The sequence below is a fragment of the Abramis brama genome (genome assembly GCF_963993115.1).
Source record: "Abramis brama genome assembly, chromosome: 8".
Taxonomy (NCBI): domain Eukaryota; kingdom Metazoa; phylum Chordata; class Actinopteri; order Cypriniformes; family Leuciscidae; genus Abramis; species Abramis brama.
The window spans coordinates 24,415,851-24,433,162 of NC_139970.1; the positions used below are offsets into that span (position 1 = coordinate 24,415,851).

Consider the following 17,312-nt stretch of genomic DNA (forward strand, 5'->3'; position numbering starts at 1 on the left):
TTGTGAAACAATTGACTGTGTGACTCAGTACTATTTGTCAAAATGCAAAACATATAGAAATACCTATGTGCTTTGCTGCCGACACTATACTAGGGCTAGGGTGCAGACATTTATTTTGACAAAACAGTAGCCTACAGAGAGACCTAATATTTTACAGTAATGTCTGTAAGGGATGATAGGCAGTTAAACATTAACACACATTTGTATGACAGACAAATGTTTTTGCTGCAAACATTTTGTTTACCAATTCTGTTGATTTGGTCACAGCAGTCGCCAATGTTACGTTTTGGCTTTTTAAAGACTCACTTTTAAGTCTCTTCTAGGCCAATGAAAATATACCCAGGTTGCTACAACAAAAATAGTGTTAAAGGCTTTCATATGATTCTGCATGTGACAAAGATAGATAGTACACCAATGCATGTATACAAAATTATACGTTTAAACCAGTGGTTCTCAATTCCAGTCCTCGGGACCGCTGCTCTGCACATTTTGTATGTCTCCCTTATTTAACACACCTGAACCAGATCATCAGCTCATTAGGAGAGACTCCATGAACTGAACTGAGTGTGTCAGATAAGAGAGACATACAAAATGTGCAGAGCAAGGGGTCCCGAGGACTGGAATTGAGAACCACTGGTTTAAACAGAATAACCCTGCTTGTCTTAGTGTTATAAGAGATGTTTGTTATATTTTCCATAATATTGTCATACATGGACCTTTTTACCTGTTGACTGTTAATCCAATGTTTGATGTCATTAGATATCTAATGAACCAAGGGACTGTACCATAAAGTAGTGGTCAAGAGAGAAGTGTATCATGTTGATTCTCTCGCAGAGTGAATTGCAGTTTCTATAGGTGTGTTCGACTAGAAGTGGCATCAGTCTGATCAGTGTATGACATCAAAGTACCGTGAGAGACATTCGAAAGCATATGGAGCCATCAGCTCTCTAATCGCTCTCGTTGTACTTACTACTCAATGTCATACACGGATCGGTCTGCACAGCGCCGCTTCAAGTCGAACACACCTAATATGTTTCAAGGCATATGATTGGCTGTTAGCAAGTGATGTCACACTTTCATGTGCACACATTCCATAGTTAGCTGACAGGTAAAGTTTAAGGTACCAACAAAGCCTGATTGGATTTGTTTGGTATTGTCAACTCAAAACTAATCCTGTGACCCTGAGTTTGTCTACCAGCATGGCACAGACCTCTGGACTTATTCCCATGTGTCTTTTTCTTGCTGCTCTTATAGACTATAGTAAAGACATTTCTGTCACAACCATCTCTAGTGTGTATGTTGGCAAAGGGCCACCTTTTCCATCTGAACACGTTCTAACTCATTTGTTCTGAAATAGTCTTCCTTGTTAAAATTAAAATTATATTAAAATAAACTACAGGGATGAAAATCTAATGCTGTACCAGTTAAGAGAACTGTTAAGGTTGCTATATTGAAGAGGAGTGAAGACAAAATATTGATTGTTATGGAAATATTATGTACAGTTTATTTATTGTAGTCAAAAGAGGAAGTGAATCAATGAGCAGTCTTTCACTTACTAATAGTACAATGACAGGACAAAGAGAGGTAGGCCATTAACAACAGAATTAAAGAACTCTTCACTGCACATCTAAAACTCTTCAGGATGAGCCCAGCTGTAAATTCCCAATCTGACTCTTAGTTCAGTCATAAACGATTTGATGAAAACTACACTCACATGACTTTTATGATCAGTATGAAAAGATGACCTGAGCTCCTGTGCTGCCATTTTAACAGTTATATAACTAAAGTCAAATGCAAAATCTAATAAGAAATTAAACTGAGCTGATGAGCAACTGGCCTGACAACACATAGGTGCACACATAAAAAGGGTCACGTTCCCTACTAATCAGCATTAAAAGAACCTTTTCCACTAATTACTCCTACTTGGATGATTACAACCTGTGTGGATCCTCCTCTCAATACAAACACAAATTAGCCCTTAAAATACCTCACAAACCAAACGTATACATTCATACATTTCTTCAACTATAATGGCTTCATTTTTGTCCAATTTAGGATGCACACCATTAGTTCATGCTTTTTAAAAACTGTCACATTCTCAGGAAACAAAAAGCACCCACTCTGATGTTCAAAGTCACACTTGGGTCCAGTCTTTTCTCAGTCCCATGAGCACAAAGAAACGAGAAACTTGTTCATTCCTTCATACACTCAGCAAAAGCAATGCAGACAGGAACACATCAGACGAGTGCGTGGTCGGGTTAAACACACAGAACGTAAAACAGTGGGTGGATCTGGAGTGATAAATTATTCTATTTAAAATAAAAAATAATAAAAGGAACACTTTACAAACAAGATTTACAAATGACAAGATACAGGCCCAATGTGTCACACTTCATGCTGACCTCAGTTGCTATTCAAAAAACAGATCTCCGGAAACTCGTTAAAACACTTAATCAAGCGTGAATTTAAGGTCACACTGAGATTTGTGGCTGTTGTTATTGACCTGTTAGTACTTCAGTCTTTCCCCAAAATAAAACAAAACCATTTCTAAACTGTGTCCTGCTCAGCATGTGTCAAGTGTAGGAAAAGTCTCAGTTATTGGAGAGGCCGAGCTCCTGAAGTGACATTTGACCTGGAAGGGAGGACTGTGGCATCACTGTAGCTGGACTCTGTATGCACAAATGAGGAGTTTAACCTGTGGAAAGAGAGAAACACATTCCCTGATTAATACATTTAAATAAATTATCATATAATCAAATTATCGCTCAGAATTCCCACTTTTCCATGATAAGGATTTTTAAAAATCAAGTGAACAAATCATTCAGAGTGATTTGTGCATTGATTCGAATGAATTAGAAACAATACAAAATAATTACATAGAATTATTCTATGAAATCCAGAAACTATTATTATTAATATATCACCAACACAACATTAAAAGTTGCAATGTTGCAGAAGTAGAGAAAGACCTTTTCTTCCATGTTGTGATTGTGGAGAAAATTTGATGAAGAATGAAAGGTTCTTTAAAAGAGTGGTAATGGAAGTGTTTTAGTAGTTTTGCTTAATTGTTATTTTATGGTCTCAAAATAATATGCTTCTCACACGCTCACATATAAATGCTACACACATTATTTAAAAAGCCTAGACTTAAGAAATGAATATGAAAATACTGTCAGCAGCAAGTCAGGCCAGTATGAGTGTAATCAATAAGAATGTAGAATGCTGTTGAGCACATGCATGTCTCAACTTGAGTATTTTGAACATAATCTGCAAGGTATGATTGCATGTGTATTTTTCTGGTCGTTGAGTTGCTCTGCTGTGTCTGAAGTGACTCTCGGCCGGCCGCTAATGAACCTTTTTACTGCAAAGAGTAACTTGGGAGTGGTGTCTTAATGCTGAGCAGATAAGGAAGCACTAATGTATCTAGCACACACTTTGGAAGTGGTAATGCAGTGATAGTGGCTTCTTGGACGGGGCACCGTCCTCCAGGTGGTTATGGTCCACCATAGGCAAGAATTACAAGGCAAAAGTGTGCACAGAGGAATCGTTTGCAATAATATTATTACTATGCATTTAAAAAAAAAACAGATAGGATCGACTTAAACATTCCCTGATATTTCCAAAGAACCATGGAAACCAAGTTAGCTACAAGTTTGATTATTTTACAGATGCCATATCCCAAATATTCACTTGCTTTCGGGCAATAATATAGCAGTATCTAAACTCTCATATAAATACTAATGTGTAACAGTCGCAATTACCTTAGCTGTTGGGGACTCTGCCAGACGAATGAACAGTTTGTTGGCTCCTTGAACAGGACTGAAAGAGTATATGAAATGGCTGTCCTGCAGGGGGATCAGCACGCAGATTGTGAGAGACAGCAGACATTCAACAGAACAAAGACATGATACTAGTGATGCACCGAAATGAAAATTCTGGGCCGAAACCGAAACCGAAAATTTAGGATGCTCTTGGCCGAAAACCGAAACCGAAAATGGCTTTAAATCTTTAAAGACGTATATATACTGCTTGAATTTAATGGATCTGAAATGAAAAATCACAATATAATAATCAAATTTTATTAACAGTTACATAACAAAACATAATATTTTTAACAAATATAAATAATAATACCAAATAATATTATTCTTCAAGTTTTATGTTCCATCAAATAAAATAGTTTTTTAAAAGTTGTGCAAAAAAAATCCACAATTTTGGAGATTTTTGCAGAACAAATGTTACATATTGCAACTTTGGTGTCCTCTCGTATAGGGCTGTCACGTTTGTGAAAAATAAATCCTGTTCGATTTTTGAGACATAGGCTAAGTGTTCATTGAATCGTTAGTAAATTGCCTATATTTGGCGTTGATCCGTTTTCAACGCCAAATATAGGCAAATCCACGGACAACTAAACAGGCATTAGGACGACCGTAAAGAGGGCGCACAAGTCAGCAATGTGGACTGCCATAACATCAATGAAAAGCATTACTGAAGGCTACATATTATGCACTATATTATGCAGAAATAGGCTATGTGTGTGTGTGTGTGTCAGAACCTGCAGTTGCTGTGTGACGCGCGTTCGCTGCGAGCGTATACTGTAGTGACGAGCTGGACGCGCTCCGAGAGAAGGCCGTTAAAATCGATTCCCTATTTTCGTTTTCGAAACTTGTGTTGGTCCGATCGATTGTGCAATAAGTGACAGCCCTTTGACATGCTTAATCTTCGATAGGCAGATGCGTGATAACAGCTCGACCATGAGTGAAACCTAAGCGCTTGCGCACGGATGGGAAGGGCGGGTGACATTCATTTTCGGTTAAACGTTTTCGGCTGTTTTTTTTTTTATTTCGGCCCTAAACCGATAATGCCATTTCGGCCGAAAATTTTCAGCGGCCGAAATTTCGGTGCACCCCTACATGATACATTTGCACAAGGATCATTCGCGACATCAGTGTCTTACCAAGAAGATGGGTAGCTGAAACTTGTCATTCAGGACGACAGCATGGACACTACAAGGCCCGCAAAGTCTAGCTGTGATCTCATTAAGGAAGTTTGCGTGAAAGATGAAAAGCAGTATGCCAGATCCTGAGACAGAAAACACAATAACAACACACTTATTTGGTAAATAAAATGGCAATTACTGAGACCAGAAGAATTTGAAGCAAGCATCTCACCTTCTCCGGGTGTGTGTTGAAGGGGTTTGTAGTTGAACTCCAGTGAAAAGTCTGGTCCCTCACACAATCTGTGGCAAGCCAGAGGAAATACAGGTTCCAGCAGGGCCAGCCGCGTTTCAAAATAAGCTCTGATTGTCTCCTCCGCCACTGTTGATAACCTGTGAGATACATTTCACACATGCGTCTTTAAATTCAAATATACACACACGGCAGTGTTTGAAATAATGCAGATATAAAACACTCACGTTTGCATGTGGTCTTTGATGAGATCATGTACCATCTCATTTTTGCTAACTTTGGCACAGTACAAGGCAGTGGTCTTATGTTTAGACAGGATGTTGCAGTCAGCCCCATATTCCAGCAGGAGGCGAACCACATCTGCATTGCCCCTCTTACAAGCCTTAGAAGGAAAAAGACAACAATCAGGACTTAATACATAACAAAAGTTATTACTTAAGTGCAAAATATCTAATAGTTAAAGCAAAACTTAAATAGTAAACTTAAAATAAAAAAAAAACAGTACAAGTGTATGATTTTTTATTTATTTAAGAAATTAATACTTATATTATGGATAGGATACATTAAATTGATCAAAATGGTCAGTAATTGCATTTACATTGTTAAAAAAAACACAAAAAAAAAACAGTTCTGTTGAACTTTCTATTCATTATAAAAAAGGGCAGTTATGGGTGCCTAACCTTACACAATGATTATAAAATTTGTCTAATTTTAAAAACATTTTTATTTCTGGGATTAAAGAGTAGATAAAAAAAAAATCTAAATAGGCATTATTTATTAAATAAATGACTGTAGTATGACTCTCACACACAGACACAATCACTGTGTGTGAAACTACCTAATGATACCTTCGGAGGGGACTGAAGGGTTAATCAATCAACAGATTTTTAAAAAATGAAATGAGTTCCAAATGACAATTATTTTTGAGCTACACACTTGAGGGCTTCAAAGCTCTAACAGTGGATGGTAAATGAATGAATGAATGAATGAATGAGGCATTTATATAGCATTTTTATATGTACTACTGCACACCCAAAGCGCTTTACAATCATATCAGGGGATCTCTCCTCAACCACCACCAGTGTGCAACATCCACTTGGATGATGCGACGACAGCCACAGTACAACGGTGCCAGTGCGCTGAGCTGCACTCAGATATAGGCGGAGAGGAGAGAGAGTGATAGAGCCAATTCAGTGGATGGGGATTATTAGGAGGCCATGATTGGTAAGGGCCAATGGGTGGAGTTTGGCCAGGACACCGGGGTTACACCCCTACTGTTTACGAGAAGTGCCATGGGATTTTTAATGACCACAGAGAGTCAGGACCTCGGGTTTCCGTCTTATCCGAAGGACGGTGCTTGTTACAGTATAGTGTCCCCGTCACTATACTGGGGCGTTAGGACCCACACAGACCACAGGGTGAGCACCCCCTGCTGGCCTCACTAACACCTCTTCCAGCAGCAACCTAGTTTTCCCAGGAGGTCTCCCATCCAGGTACTAACCAGGCTCAACCCCGCTTAGCTTCAGTGAGCAACCAGTCTTAGGCTACAGGGTGATATGGCTGCTGGCTAAAGGGTAAAGATGAAAAGAATAGGATGATCATTTCTAAAAGGAACTCTCTGTCCTCCTCCTATGTTTCTGAACATTTCCCTCTCTCTCTTTTCTCAGAATTGTCTCTCATCCCTAACAGTCACACGTACAAAGCACACATCCTTTCTATTCGAAATAACTTAACGTCTTTGTTAGCTGTGGCTTGAATGGTTTCTGTGCAGATTTAAACAGTGTCATTGGATGTTTTTAAAAAAAATACATAAACACGCACATTTAGCCAACATAATGAATGAGTGAATTATCACCTCAGTGATTACATGCACTTTCAATAATTCAATGCAAATTTGTCAACGATCCCTTACTGAATCAACACACATTAACTGTTCATTATTTTTTCAAATGTTATGTCAGGGTTTTGTTATGTCATACCCTTAAACACTAAAGACCAATATCATACCTTCCAATTACTTCTTTATAAAGAACGTCCAAAGATACGCTTGAACCGTTCTCCTGGCCATTTTGAACAAGGGGCGAAAAATGACGAAAACTTGCTTCACTGCACAGCATGTTACAATATTGAGTTCTGATTAGTCAATCGCTGTTTTATTTGCATAAGTTTTACACAATACACTAATTTAATGGGAATGGAAATGGTGAGGGGGGAGGGGGAGGGGGAGGGATATCACAACCCTGAATATCACAACCTTCTCACCTTCATGAGAGCCGTTTCTCCACCTAGAGTTTGGGCATTTACAGATGCTCCTGCCTCCAGAAGAATGGCCACTGTCGTCAAGAAGTTCTGCACCAAACAGGATGAGTTATAAAAGAGACAGTTGAGGGCTTCTAATCTAATGCTTAAATATACTAAAACAAATATAACAATACAATTCAAAATATGCTAATACTCTTGTATTTAGTGGTTGAAGTGAAACAGCCATTGTGAGTGATCTTCACCTTTTCAGCAGCATGCATCAGGGCAGTGGTGCCATTCTTCTGTCTGGCGTTGACCTTCACTCCTTTCTTAATAAGCAGCCTGAGGACATCATCCTGACCACCTGCAGCAGCCAGCAGTGTTAAGGACATGCCGCTAGAATCCTGCAGGTGGCAGCACATAAAAAAACAAAAAAAACAAAACAAAAAAATGTTCACATGATATCATCTCAAATACTTTTCTGGACCCAAAAAGCATCTTTCTTCACTCATTCAATTTCAATTACATTACGTTCTAACAGATGAACGTGAATGTTAACAAAACTCCCTGCAGGTATTATAGACAAGTATGTTAATTTGAGTGAAAACGCCTGTTCCTGCTCAGTGATGTCAACCCAGGGATTGAATGATGAACTGTTACATGACCCAGTTTCTCTGACGAGTCATTATAACAGATTTCAAGACAGACAGAGTCAGAGATGGAAGAGAGAAAGAGAAACAAGTAGCATACCTCCTGATCCAGATTGTAGTCCTCTTTGGAACTAAGTGCACGTTTTACTGCCAGGTAATTCCCATTTTTCACTGCTTCTCGCAGCTCAGCTGAGAGTTAGACAGTAAATAAAGAGCAAAAAAGAAAAATAGAGGAAAAACTTGTGACTCAAAACTGAATGTTACAATAAATGAAAGATAGTGCTATTGTTTTTTTGTGTACATCACTCACCGGGAGTTAAGGCTAGCGGAGAGAGATTCTCATCCTCTCCATTCAAGTGTTTCTGAAAGTCCTCCAGTGTCATCCAGTCCAGCTTGAGCTCCAGCCCAAGATTAAGAGATGGCAGTCCCCTGTCTGTTACACAGAGACACATGGTTACTAGTGTCCACTAGGGTGATCTGGGACTCAAAAACAGCTTGGGATCCCCACTATCTTAGCAATCACATGCATAGCCTATAATACATACATAATCGGCAAGTGGGTATGGATCACACAATGTGTTGTTCTGCTCAAAAATAGCTAAATGAAGTCCAAATTAGGGCTGCACGATTTGGGGAATTGTTCCCCAAACTTCGAAACACAGGATTTGATAATCGCACATATTGCGATTTTGATTTTAATCATGCAGCCCTAGTGCAAATGAACAGAATCTCAAGACATGTTTTTAAAAGTTGAACCTCTTTTAACTTTACATTGACAAGTACAAACCAGGAGTTTTGTCCGAGCGCTCCATGGTCTCCTGAGAGTCCTGATTGTCATCGCAGGCGGTGAAGACCCGTGATTCACTTCTCCTCCTCTTGTCCTTCCATCTGGCGTCTTCTGTAGAGTCAGGAGATGCTATCGACTCTGTCATGGACTTCCTTTCCAGCCGCTCTTGCCGGGCTTCTTCTGCCAGTCTCTGTGCCTCCTCCATGCGTGCTTTTCTCTCCCGTTGGGCTTCCTCGATTCTTTCTTTCTTCTTTCTCTCCTCTTCTTCAATCCTTTCTTTCCTCCTTCTCTCCTCTTCTTCCATCTTTTCTTTCCTCTTCCTTTGCTCTTCCTCTCTCTGCTCTCTTTGTAATTCCTCCTTAGACTTTGGAGCCGGCTCATCTGATTTATCACTTTTCTCCATCTCGGATGCTCCCTTCTCCTGTTTCTCGTCTACTTCCATGGAGACGGGACTCTGACCTGGTCGTGGCGCTGATAGGACAATAATGCATTCGTTAATATCAGGTGATCAAATAAAAAGCACAAGACCATTTAAAATTAAAGTCAGCTACAATTGTATTTTACCATCTTTTGCCTTCTCTGTCTTATCTGAGTCAGGTTTCCGTGCAGGAGACTGCTTTGACAATTTTGTTTTCTTTTCATTTTTCCCTGTACCCTGTAGAACAAGTAAAAAAACACAAAAAAAAAACAGTCAAATCACAAACATAACACCAGATTCTTAACATTTTCTGAAAACTTTTCCAAGCATTCTTGGAGGTTTCCAGTAAGTAAAAGAAAAAATAATTAATAATTACACTACCGCTGAAAAGTTGAGAGTCAGGAAGATTTTTTAACAAGTAATTAATATTTCTTGTTTTCTAGAAAATGTTTGCCTTATGACAAAACTGCCAAATTAAGGAAAAAGGAAGAAAATGGGCTCCAGTAGAGCTTTATAGACATGTACCTTTGGAGTTGCATTCTTGTTCTGGTCCGCTTGTCTCCTTGGTACACGATCTTTTGCCTCACAGTTCAGCAGGAACTTCTCAAACAGGTTAGAGGCACCACCCTTCTCACCACCTTCTTCTTTCGGCTCTTCCTCTTTGGGTTTGACTGGGGCTGTTGATGCTGTGGAGGATGAGGAGGAGGAAGATGCAGATGAGAGCCGCTGAGAAGGAAGGGCTGCTTCCTGCCCTTTGCTTTTGACCTTTGACTTGGGTGCAGACGTGGCTGCCCCCGTGTCACTGGAATCGTGCTCCTCCTCACTGCGAGAAGACTTGCTGGTGCTTTTGCTACTAGTAAGGTTCTTGAGTTTGTTTAGACCACTTTCTTTGAGCACAGCCGTTGAAACCTCTGGTTTTCTAGGCTTCTTCTCTTGAATCAGGTCTTTGAAACCTTGCAGTTTCGGGCCATACTTGGTCTTCTTCTGCTTAGCCTGTTTGAGGTCGCCTCCACTCTCACTTCGCACAGATTTGTCTGTGGATTTTGCTGTCGTGGTTTTGGAGGAATCATTTGTTTCTGTGTTTGTCGTATCATCCGTGTGGGACTCAGAGGGCACGTCGCTCTTATCATCCTCTTCGTCAGAGGAATCAATCTCTTTTTTTGACTTGATTTTCTTTTTCTTGTGGTCGTCTCCGCTTTCTTTCTTTTGTTTTCCTTCATCTCTAGGTTTATTAAGCTTCTTTTGTTTCTTAGGAGTAATTGGGGCATCATCATCATCTGATTCAATGAGCCTCTTCTTTGTCTCTTTTTTAGGAAGTGCAGGGGAAGGATCCCTGCTCTCTTCCTCCTCCTCATCAGACTCAGGCGCAGGCAGAGGCTTGTCCTCCCGCCATTTATCCTTCTTTTTCTTCTTCTTTTCCTTCACAGGCATCTCATCGTCTGATACTTCCACTTTCTTCTTTTTCTTCTTCTTCTTCTTTATAGGTGATTCTTTAGGTTTTTCTTTATCGCTTTCACTCTCTGAGTCGGCATCGAACAGATCACTCTTTGTGGGCAGCTTCTAGGTACAAAAAAACACAAATCAGTATTCACAAAGCAAGGAAAGCAGATATTGCATTGTCCATACAAGTTCTTAGAAAAACTACAATAATGTGAACACATCTTAAGAGTCTCACCATGCCAGTTTCTATCTTTGGCTTAATCTCGGCCAGGGCCTTCTTGTAGGCCAGCAGCACCTCCCTGCAGTCGTCCAAATGCGCCTCAGGCTCCCAGGTGTCATCGTCCGATGAATAGTTCTTCCATCGCACCCGATACAGCACCACTCCCTACAAAAATGTTAGAGGTCAAAGATCATGGCCTGTCATTACGTTATCTACAAACTCCAAACAACAATATCAGTAATATTAATAAAAACATACAGGTTTATACACTCATTTAAGGGTAATGAAACCCGCTATTTCAGCACCGGTTAGTTCAGAAAGCTCTCGGATTTCATCAAAAATATCTTCATTTGTGTTCCGAAGATGAACGAAGGTCTTACGGGTTTGGAACGACAAGTGGGTGAGGAACTAACCCTTTAAGGCAGTAATTAATGTTCAGCAGACACATCACAAGTGCCACAGGTTAGTTTCAAAGGGAAGTTCATTATCTGCCATGTTGCTAAGTAACAAACACAGCTGATTCCCTGCTCCTCTTATTTCCTGTGACTCTAGCTGGAGGATTAATAATAGCTGAAGATCAAAGCCAAATAATATGTTTTAATCCCAATCAACTGGTGGCCCAAAGTGGATGGGCTCTCTCTCTCTCTCTCTCCATCAACTGGTTTCACAACACTGACAAAGCAACTCAACATACTTTTGTGGCTGTTGTATGTAAACCCACATCTATTTGTGTCTTAAAGCAAGTAGTAGGTTCACACATATTTAAGAGCCTTGGCTTAGATTAGAGTCCTAATTTCCTGCACAACTGCCTTTGTGCAGGAACAAGCAGCAATGAGAAACGGTTAATAACTGTATTTATGTAAACAAGCAAGTTAAAGCCATGATTGTCTGTGTGTCTGCCAAAGCGCAGTGGTCTGCGAAGCACAGGCTGTCAGTTGAGAGTGGTTATTATTGGCTGACGGCCATTACTGACTGACTCGTGTTGCAGGCAGTATGAATGGACACCACTTGAATAAAAGACCAACACACAGAGAAACAGAAATACTTACTCAAAAAGCCTCATTATTATTACATAGCTTTAAGGGCTCTACGCTAACTTTTTTCCCAAGGAGTACATGTGCTCCTAAATGAAAAAATTTAGGAGCACACAAAGAAATATAGGAGCACAGTGAAAAAAGTTGATTAAACTGCTCAATTCATATGGATTAGTTTTATGATCTTTTTATGAACGTTTTTCAAAGCATCAAAGTGGTAGTTGTGTAGGCTGTCAATGGAGGGAAAGAAATCTCTCAATTTCATCAAAAAGTTCTTCATTTGTGTTCCGAAGATGAGTGAAAGTCTTACGGGTTTGGAACGACATGATGGAGAGTAATAAATGACAGAATTTTCTATTTTGGGTGAACTAACGTTACCTGTTTAATAATTATGCAATTATTATTTTAACCTACTTCAAAATATATAAAAAGAATGAACACCTCAATAAAGTATAAAGTGCTAAAAACAAAACAAATGCCTGCTTGCTCTTTTCCTTTGCAGTAGCCTATATTAAGTTACATCAAAAATGAGTTTTTGTCGTCTTCCTGTCCTCAGTGTGGACTGTTTTGGTCGTAACTTCAGTTTATGCACTTGGTCTTTTGGTGGGACATAATTAAAATAAAATTTGGTGGGTTGCTAATAAAATTTTGATACTCATTTGCAAGTAGGCCTATTGATAGTGTGTGGGAGTTCATTATTTTGTTTTTTTTGCACTTGGTCTTTTGAGATAATGACTATAGGCTTCATACTGTGTTGCGTATCTAGCTCACTAAGTGTTTACTTTACTTTTTTTTATGGTGTAACGTAGCGGCCTGTTTACACCTGGTCACTGCATACGTTTTTACTGATCAAAACGATTTCATGCGTTTTTACTGATCAAAACGATTTCATGCGTTTTTACTGATCAAAACGATTCCATTTACACCTAGTCACATTGTGTGTTTTCGCAAAACTAAATCGGATCTTCTATTCCCGCGTTATATGCAGATTTAATGTAGGCCTAGTTCACGTCACCAAAAGCAACAGATATGACCAGCATTTTATTGATCATCATAAGCTCATTTCAAAATCAGCGATAGGAGAGAGCGACAGCAGCACTGGTAACCGTTAGCCTAATATCATTTCGTTTCTTTACTATTAATGAATATGATTGTGTGATGAGCGTCTACGATTTACTTTCACTTTAATTCGCGGCAGTTTGCGCGTTAGCTTGATGAATGGATCGCTCATCTGTCGTGATGCGTGTTGCAGTAGCGTCATCATATCTGGCTATAACATGACATATAGCGAATAACACGCTCTCACACGTTTATTTTTTAGCACTGTTGGGAGGACTCTCTCACTTAAAATCCAGCAGTTCCCGCACATTCCCACACTATTTCAGTGATTGGCTCAATGGTTGCGAATCGTCGCTCCCATTTGAATAAAGTTAAGCGCGTCATCAAATGTTCACATCACGCAGTTGCGACCCCGTCCTCTTGCTTGCTTTCCATGTGAAATCAATGGTATGCTTCGCTTCATCGGGCTGTTGTCTTCAGTGTATTGAGAACAGCCCGTCACTCGTGCACCGTGCTCGTAAATTATTTTTCAAGTTCGCACATAACTATTTTTAGGCGCAAATGCGAGTGAATTACTCGCACTGTAGAGCCCGCAGAGTAAGAAATGAACAAGGTCTCAAAACAAAAATGCCACAGGAAGTGACTAAACTTTGTTCTATGTAATGGGATATTTGATATCAATCTATCTGTGCCCTATCTAGTTATGGGTTTAATTTTCTTCAGTGTCACATGATCCTTCAGAAATCATTCTAATATGCTGACTAGGGTTGGGAATCGAAAATCGATTCCATTTCTGGAATCGGATAATTAAGATCAGAAATAGGATACGATTCTTCTTATAAATTCCTTTATGTGCATTTTAATATGGCTTTAAACCATTCAAGTGAGGATAGTCAATGATAGCCTTTGAGTTATGACATCTTACGCATTATTTACAGATAGTTTTGAATTTAAATGTTGATTAGATTTGATATGCAAGTCAGTGCACAAGGAAAAAAACGACCAAAGAAGTCAAAGCGGTACAGACAGAAAACCTGTTATAATTTTACGTCATCTTACCTGAGCATTCAAATGCACGAATATGATCATCATAACATGAGCCTCTCACATACACTCACTTCACACATCAGTAGAAGTGACTCCAGGTCAAAGGGCACTGAGCGGTACAAAATTGGATTTTACATGCTGTGTTATCTGTCCTCTAATCACTGACGTCCTGAAACTTTACCAAGGCTTTATTGATCTTAACCAACAGGGTTTCATCTGCAACAGTGTTTTTCTGTCACTATCCCTTTTCAAGTACACTTTTTTTCTGCTCACTCCACTCCATTATCTGTCTTTTTCTCTTCAAGTTATTTAAAACAAACCCCCTTAACCCTTGTCCTTTTAATACTAATGATATACAGTTCCACACACACACTTGTGATATATCTAGATTAGGCACTGTTGAATGTAGCCTCATCAATAATAAACAAAACATAAACCAACCCCCCCCCAATCATTCAGTCAGCATTTCACACATGATGAGGCAACCTAGCATCTTCAGACATGAAGGTGATGAAAGTATGTAATGTGATATTTCTAATTCTCTCTCTCTCTATGAGAACCCAAGGGAACGGGGAAATACAGACTCCAACAGATCCCAACCACACCTTACATCTCCAAAACACCTTCGGGGCAAATCGATGTCTAAAACGGCTTCCCACAGTACAGTAACACTATTCAGTGTCTGTTGCTACATCTTAAAATAATCTAAACAACCGAATAAATACTACATTCTAATAAAATACACGACTTCTAAAGAAAATGCTTAATCATTGTTATGCATTCCCGTAAGCTCATGCATCAAGGTCTACCAGGACACACGCGATTAATCTTTCACGCATTAAGAGTTTATAAGAGATTTATTTGTTATTTATGCGTTTACACAGTGAATGTGGACATGCATCATTTATTTTGTCTGATCTTGAGGATGTACACAAAACTTAGTCCCTCTCTTTTCTATGCATTCCTACAAAGAACAAAACGACTTCTAATGTGCCGTTTCAGATATAATAGGATTCTGTAGACAACCGGTGCATAATAAACCCTTGGGTGATTGTCACTGCTGTCAGCATTGTTTTCCTCCGCATGAAACACCACTGGTCGTGTTCGGCATTTATTTTGGGCGTAGGTAGGTTCAGTCTGAGGTTTAAAGTAGTAATTTAGCTAGATTTTAAGCGGTTGTGATGTAAACAACAGCACAACGCCGTTGGAAGTCAATTTGTCTCGCGCCTCTGCTTATGGCTCAAAGCGGGCGGCGAGCTGAACTAACCGTTAGAAAGTTACAACGAGTGTATAACAGCCTCTCTGCGCTGCGGGAAGTTTGTGTTTTAAGGCGAACAGGCCGTAAAATGTCCCACTTGACTATTTATTTGGCGTTGTCCTACTAATTATACACATATCTGCAGTATTTAAGGACAGTAATAGCTACATGCTAAGTTGCTAGCAACATGTCATCCGACGCGCTGCTGCACACTTTCTCTCTGCGCTGCGGGAAGTTTGTGTTTTAAGGCGACCAGGCCATAAATTGTCCTTTTTGATTATTTCTTTGACATTATCCTACTTATTATACACGTATCTGTACTATTAAGGACAGTAAAGGCTACATGCTAAGTCGCTAGCAAGATGGCATCAGAAGCGCTGCCACACACTCTCTCACCTCCTCCACTCGCGTGTCAATAATCCTCTCCACTTCGTATACATCTTCTTCATCCTGTTCGCTGTCTCCAGGCTCCGCTCTCTCGGCTCCGGAGGCCATTTATGCTTTAATCAAGCAAAATATTGACGCTACGTGTCGTATATAACGTTAGATGTGCTAAATGCATAAACGCCGCACGGCCGCCGAACTAGTGCATATACAGAGCAGCGGAGTAGCGCTAGCGCACCGTCGCTGATTGTAATCGTTGTTGCCAGATCGCGCGCAAAAAAAAACACGCAATCTATCATGAAAAAAACGCGTATATTACGCGGACATGGCAACACGGGCAGTACTACAACAGAAGGAGGATCCGTGTGTGTATGTGTTTAAACGGTGACAGATGATTTATGACTGAGGTTATCTTTTCCCATTGCTAAATATATCACAGGCGACAAAAGACAAATAGAAAAATTAGGTGAAGGGACTGTCGCTAAAATAGCTGATTTTTTGTTTCACTCAACAAGATTGAAATAAGATTTTACAAATTTAAAATAAATATTTCATTTATATTATAAATAATTTTATAATTATATTTCAATAATATGAAATTACATATTTATAAATAAAATAGCTATTTTAGTATCACTTTCAGTAGCATTAAATTGTTAAATGTTAAAATGTGTCAGCACAATAATAGTTAGATAACTTGAACTAACAATGAACAGTAGGCTACTTTTACAACATTAACACATTTGACTTTTAATATTAAAAATGCATTTTAAAATGTTTTTTTTTTTTTTTTTTTTTGAAGGTGGGAAGGTTAAATATGTAAGGTTACTAATAGGGCTGCTCGATTATGGCAAAAACCATAATCACGATTATTTTGGTCAATATTGAAATCACAATTATTTAACACGATTATTGGTGGGTGATATGATCAAAGTCTTATTTCATGATATGAGTAATTTTAAATGCCAGTGAAATTTCACAATTATTATACTTCAGCAAAAACTAATACTAGGTTAATGTAAGGGGGGAAAAAACTCATCAAAACAGTTACAAAAGACAATTAAACAGTCAGCAATAAAATAAGAACAAAGAAACTAATTACAAACAAAACCGACAAAAAAATACAACAGAAAAAAAAAAAAATACAAATTAAACAAACAGTGCTTTAGGTTTTTCAGGAAGATAGTGGTATTCAGATAAGTAGCCTACAGCAGAAATTGAATAATGTAATCAAATGTAAAATAACACTGCTGTATACATTAAATATAGACTAATCCTTATTAAAAACAACAAAAGTTACTCATTCAAGAGCAGTGAGGGCTTTTATCTTTGTGTTTTAATGTTGGCTGCTGTCACTTTAAGCACGGATTCAATTTACTGTTATGCACGCATTTCAAACACGCTTTCTTGAATGTTCACATTCATTTAAGAAATAACCGACTGTGTTTACGAGGATACATACCAAAACGGCATTTCGACATATTTGTGTGTAGGCTATTTGACCGTTTAGGCGCGTATCTGAAGCCCACAGTGTACTTCGCTTATGTATACTTGAGGCCACCGGAACCGCGTCTCTTTCGCGCCT

At 39.0% G+C, this 17,312-nt stretch overlaps 1 protein-coding gene across 2 annotated transcripts; it reads right to left on the reverse strand.

The window, feature by feature from the left end:
- Nucleotides 1-1,478: 1,478 nt before the first annotated feature.
- On the reverse strand, nt 1,479-16,131 carry mphosph8 (M-phase phosphoprotein 8). 2 transcript variants are annotated; one of them, XM_084122790.1, is made up of 14 exons: nt 15,740-16,131; nt 10,961-11,110; nt 9,811-10,845; nt 9,432-9,522; nt 8,868-9,338; nt 8,391-8,513; nt 8,181-8,269; nt 7,694-7,834; nt 7,452-7,538; nt 5,417-5,571; nt 5,172-5,329; nt 4,958-5,082; nt 3,762-3,845; nt 1,479-2,695 (listed from the first exon to the last, which is right to left on the reverse strand). In XM_084122790.1, the coding sequence occupies exons 1-14, from the start codon at nt 15,836-15,838 to the stop codon at nt 2,654-2,656; spliced, it is 2,850 nt and encodes a 949-aa protein (XP_083978916.1). In that variant the 5' UTR covers nt 15,839-16,131; the 3' UTR covers nt 1,479-2,653. The 2 variants fall into 2 exon arrangements, with proteins under 2 accessions (XP_083978916.1, XP_083978917.1); XM_084122791.1 differs by having other exon boundaries at nt 9,811-10,842; nt 15,740-16,002.
- Nucleotides 16,132-17,312: the final 1,181 nt, after the last annotated feature.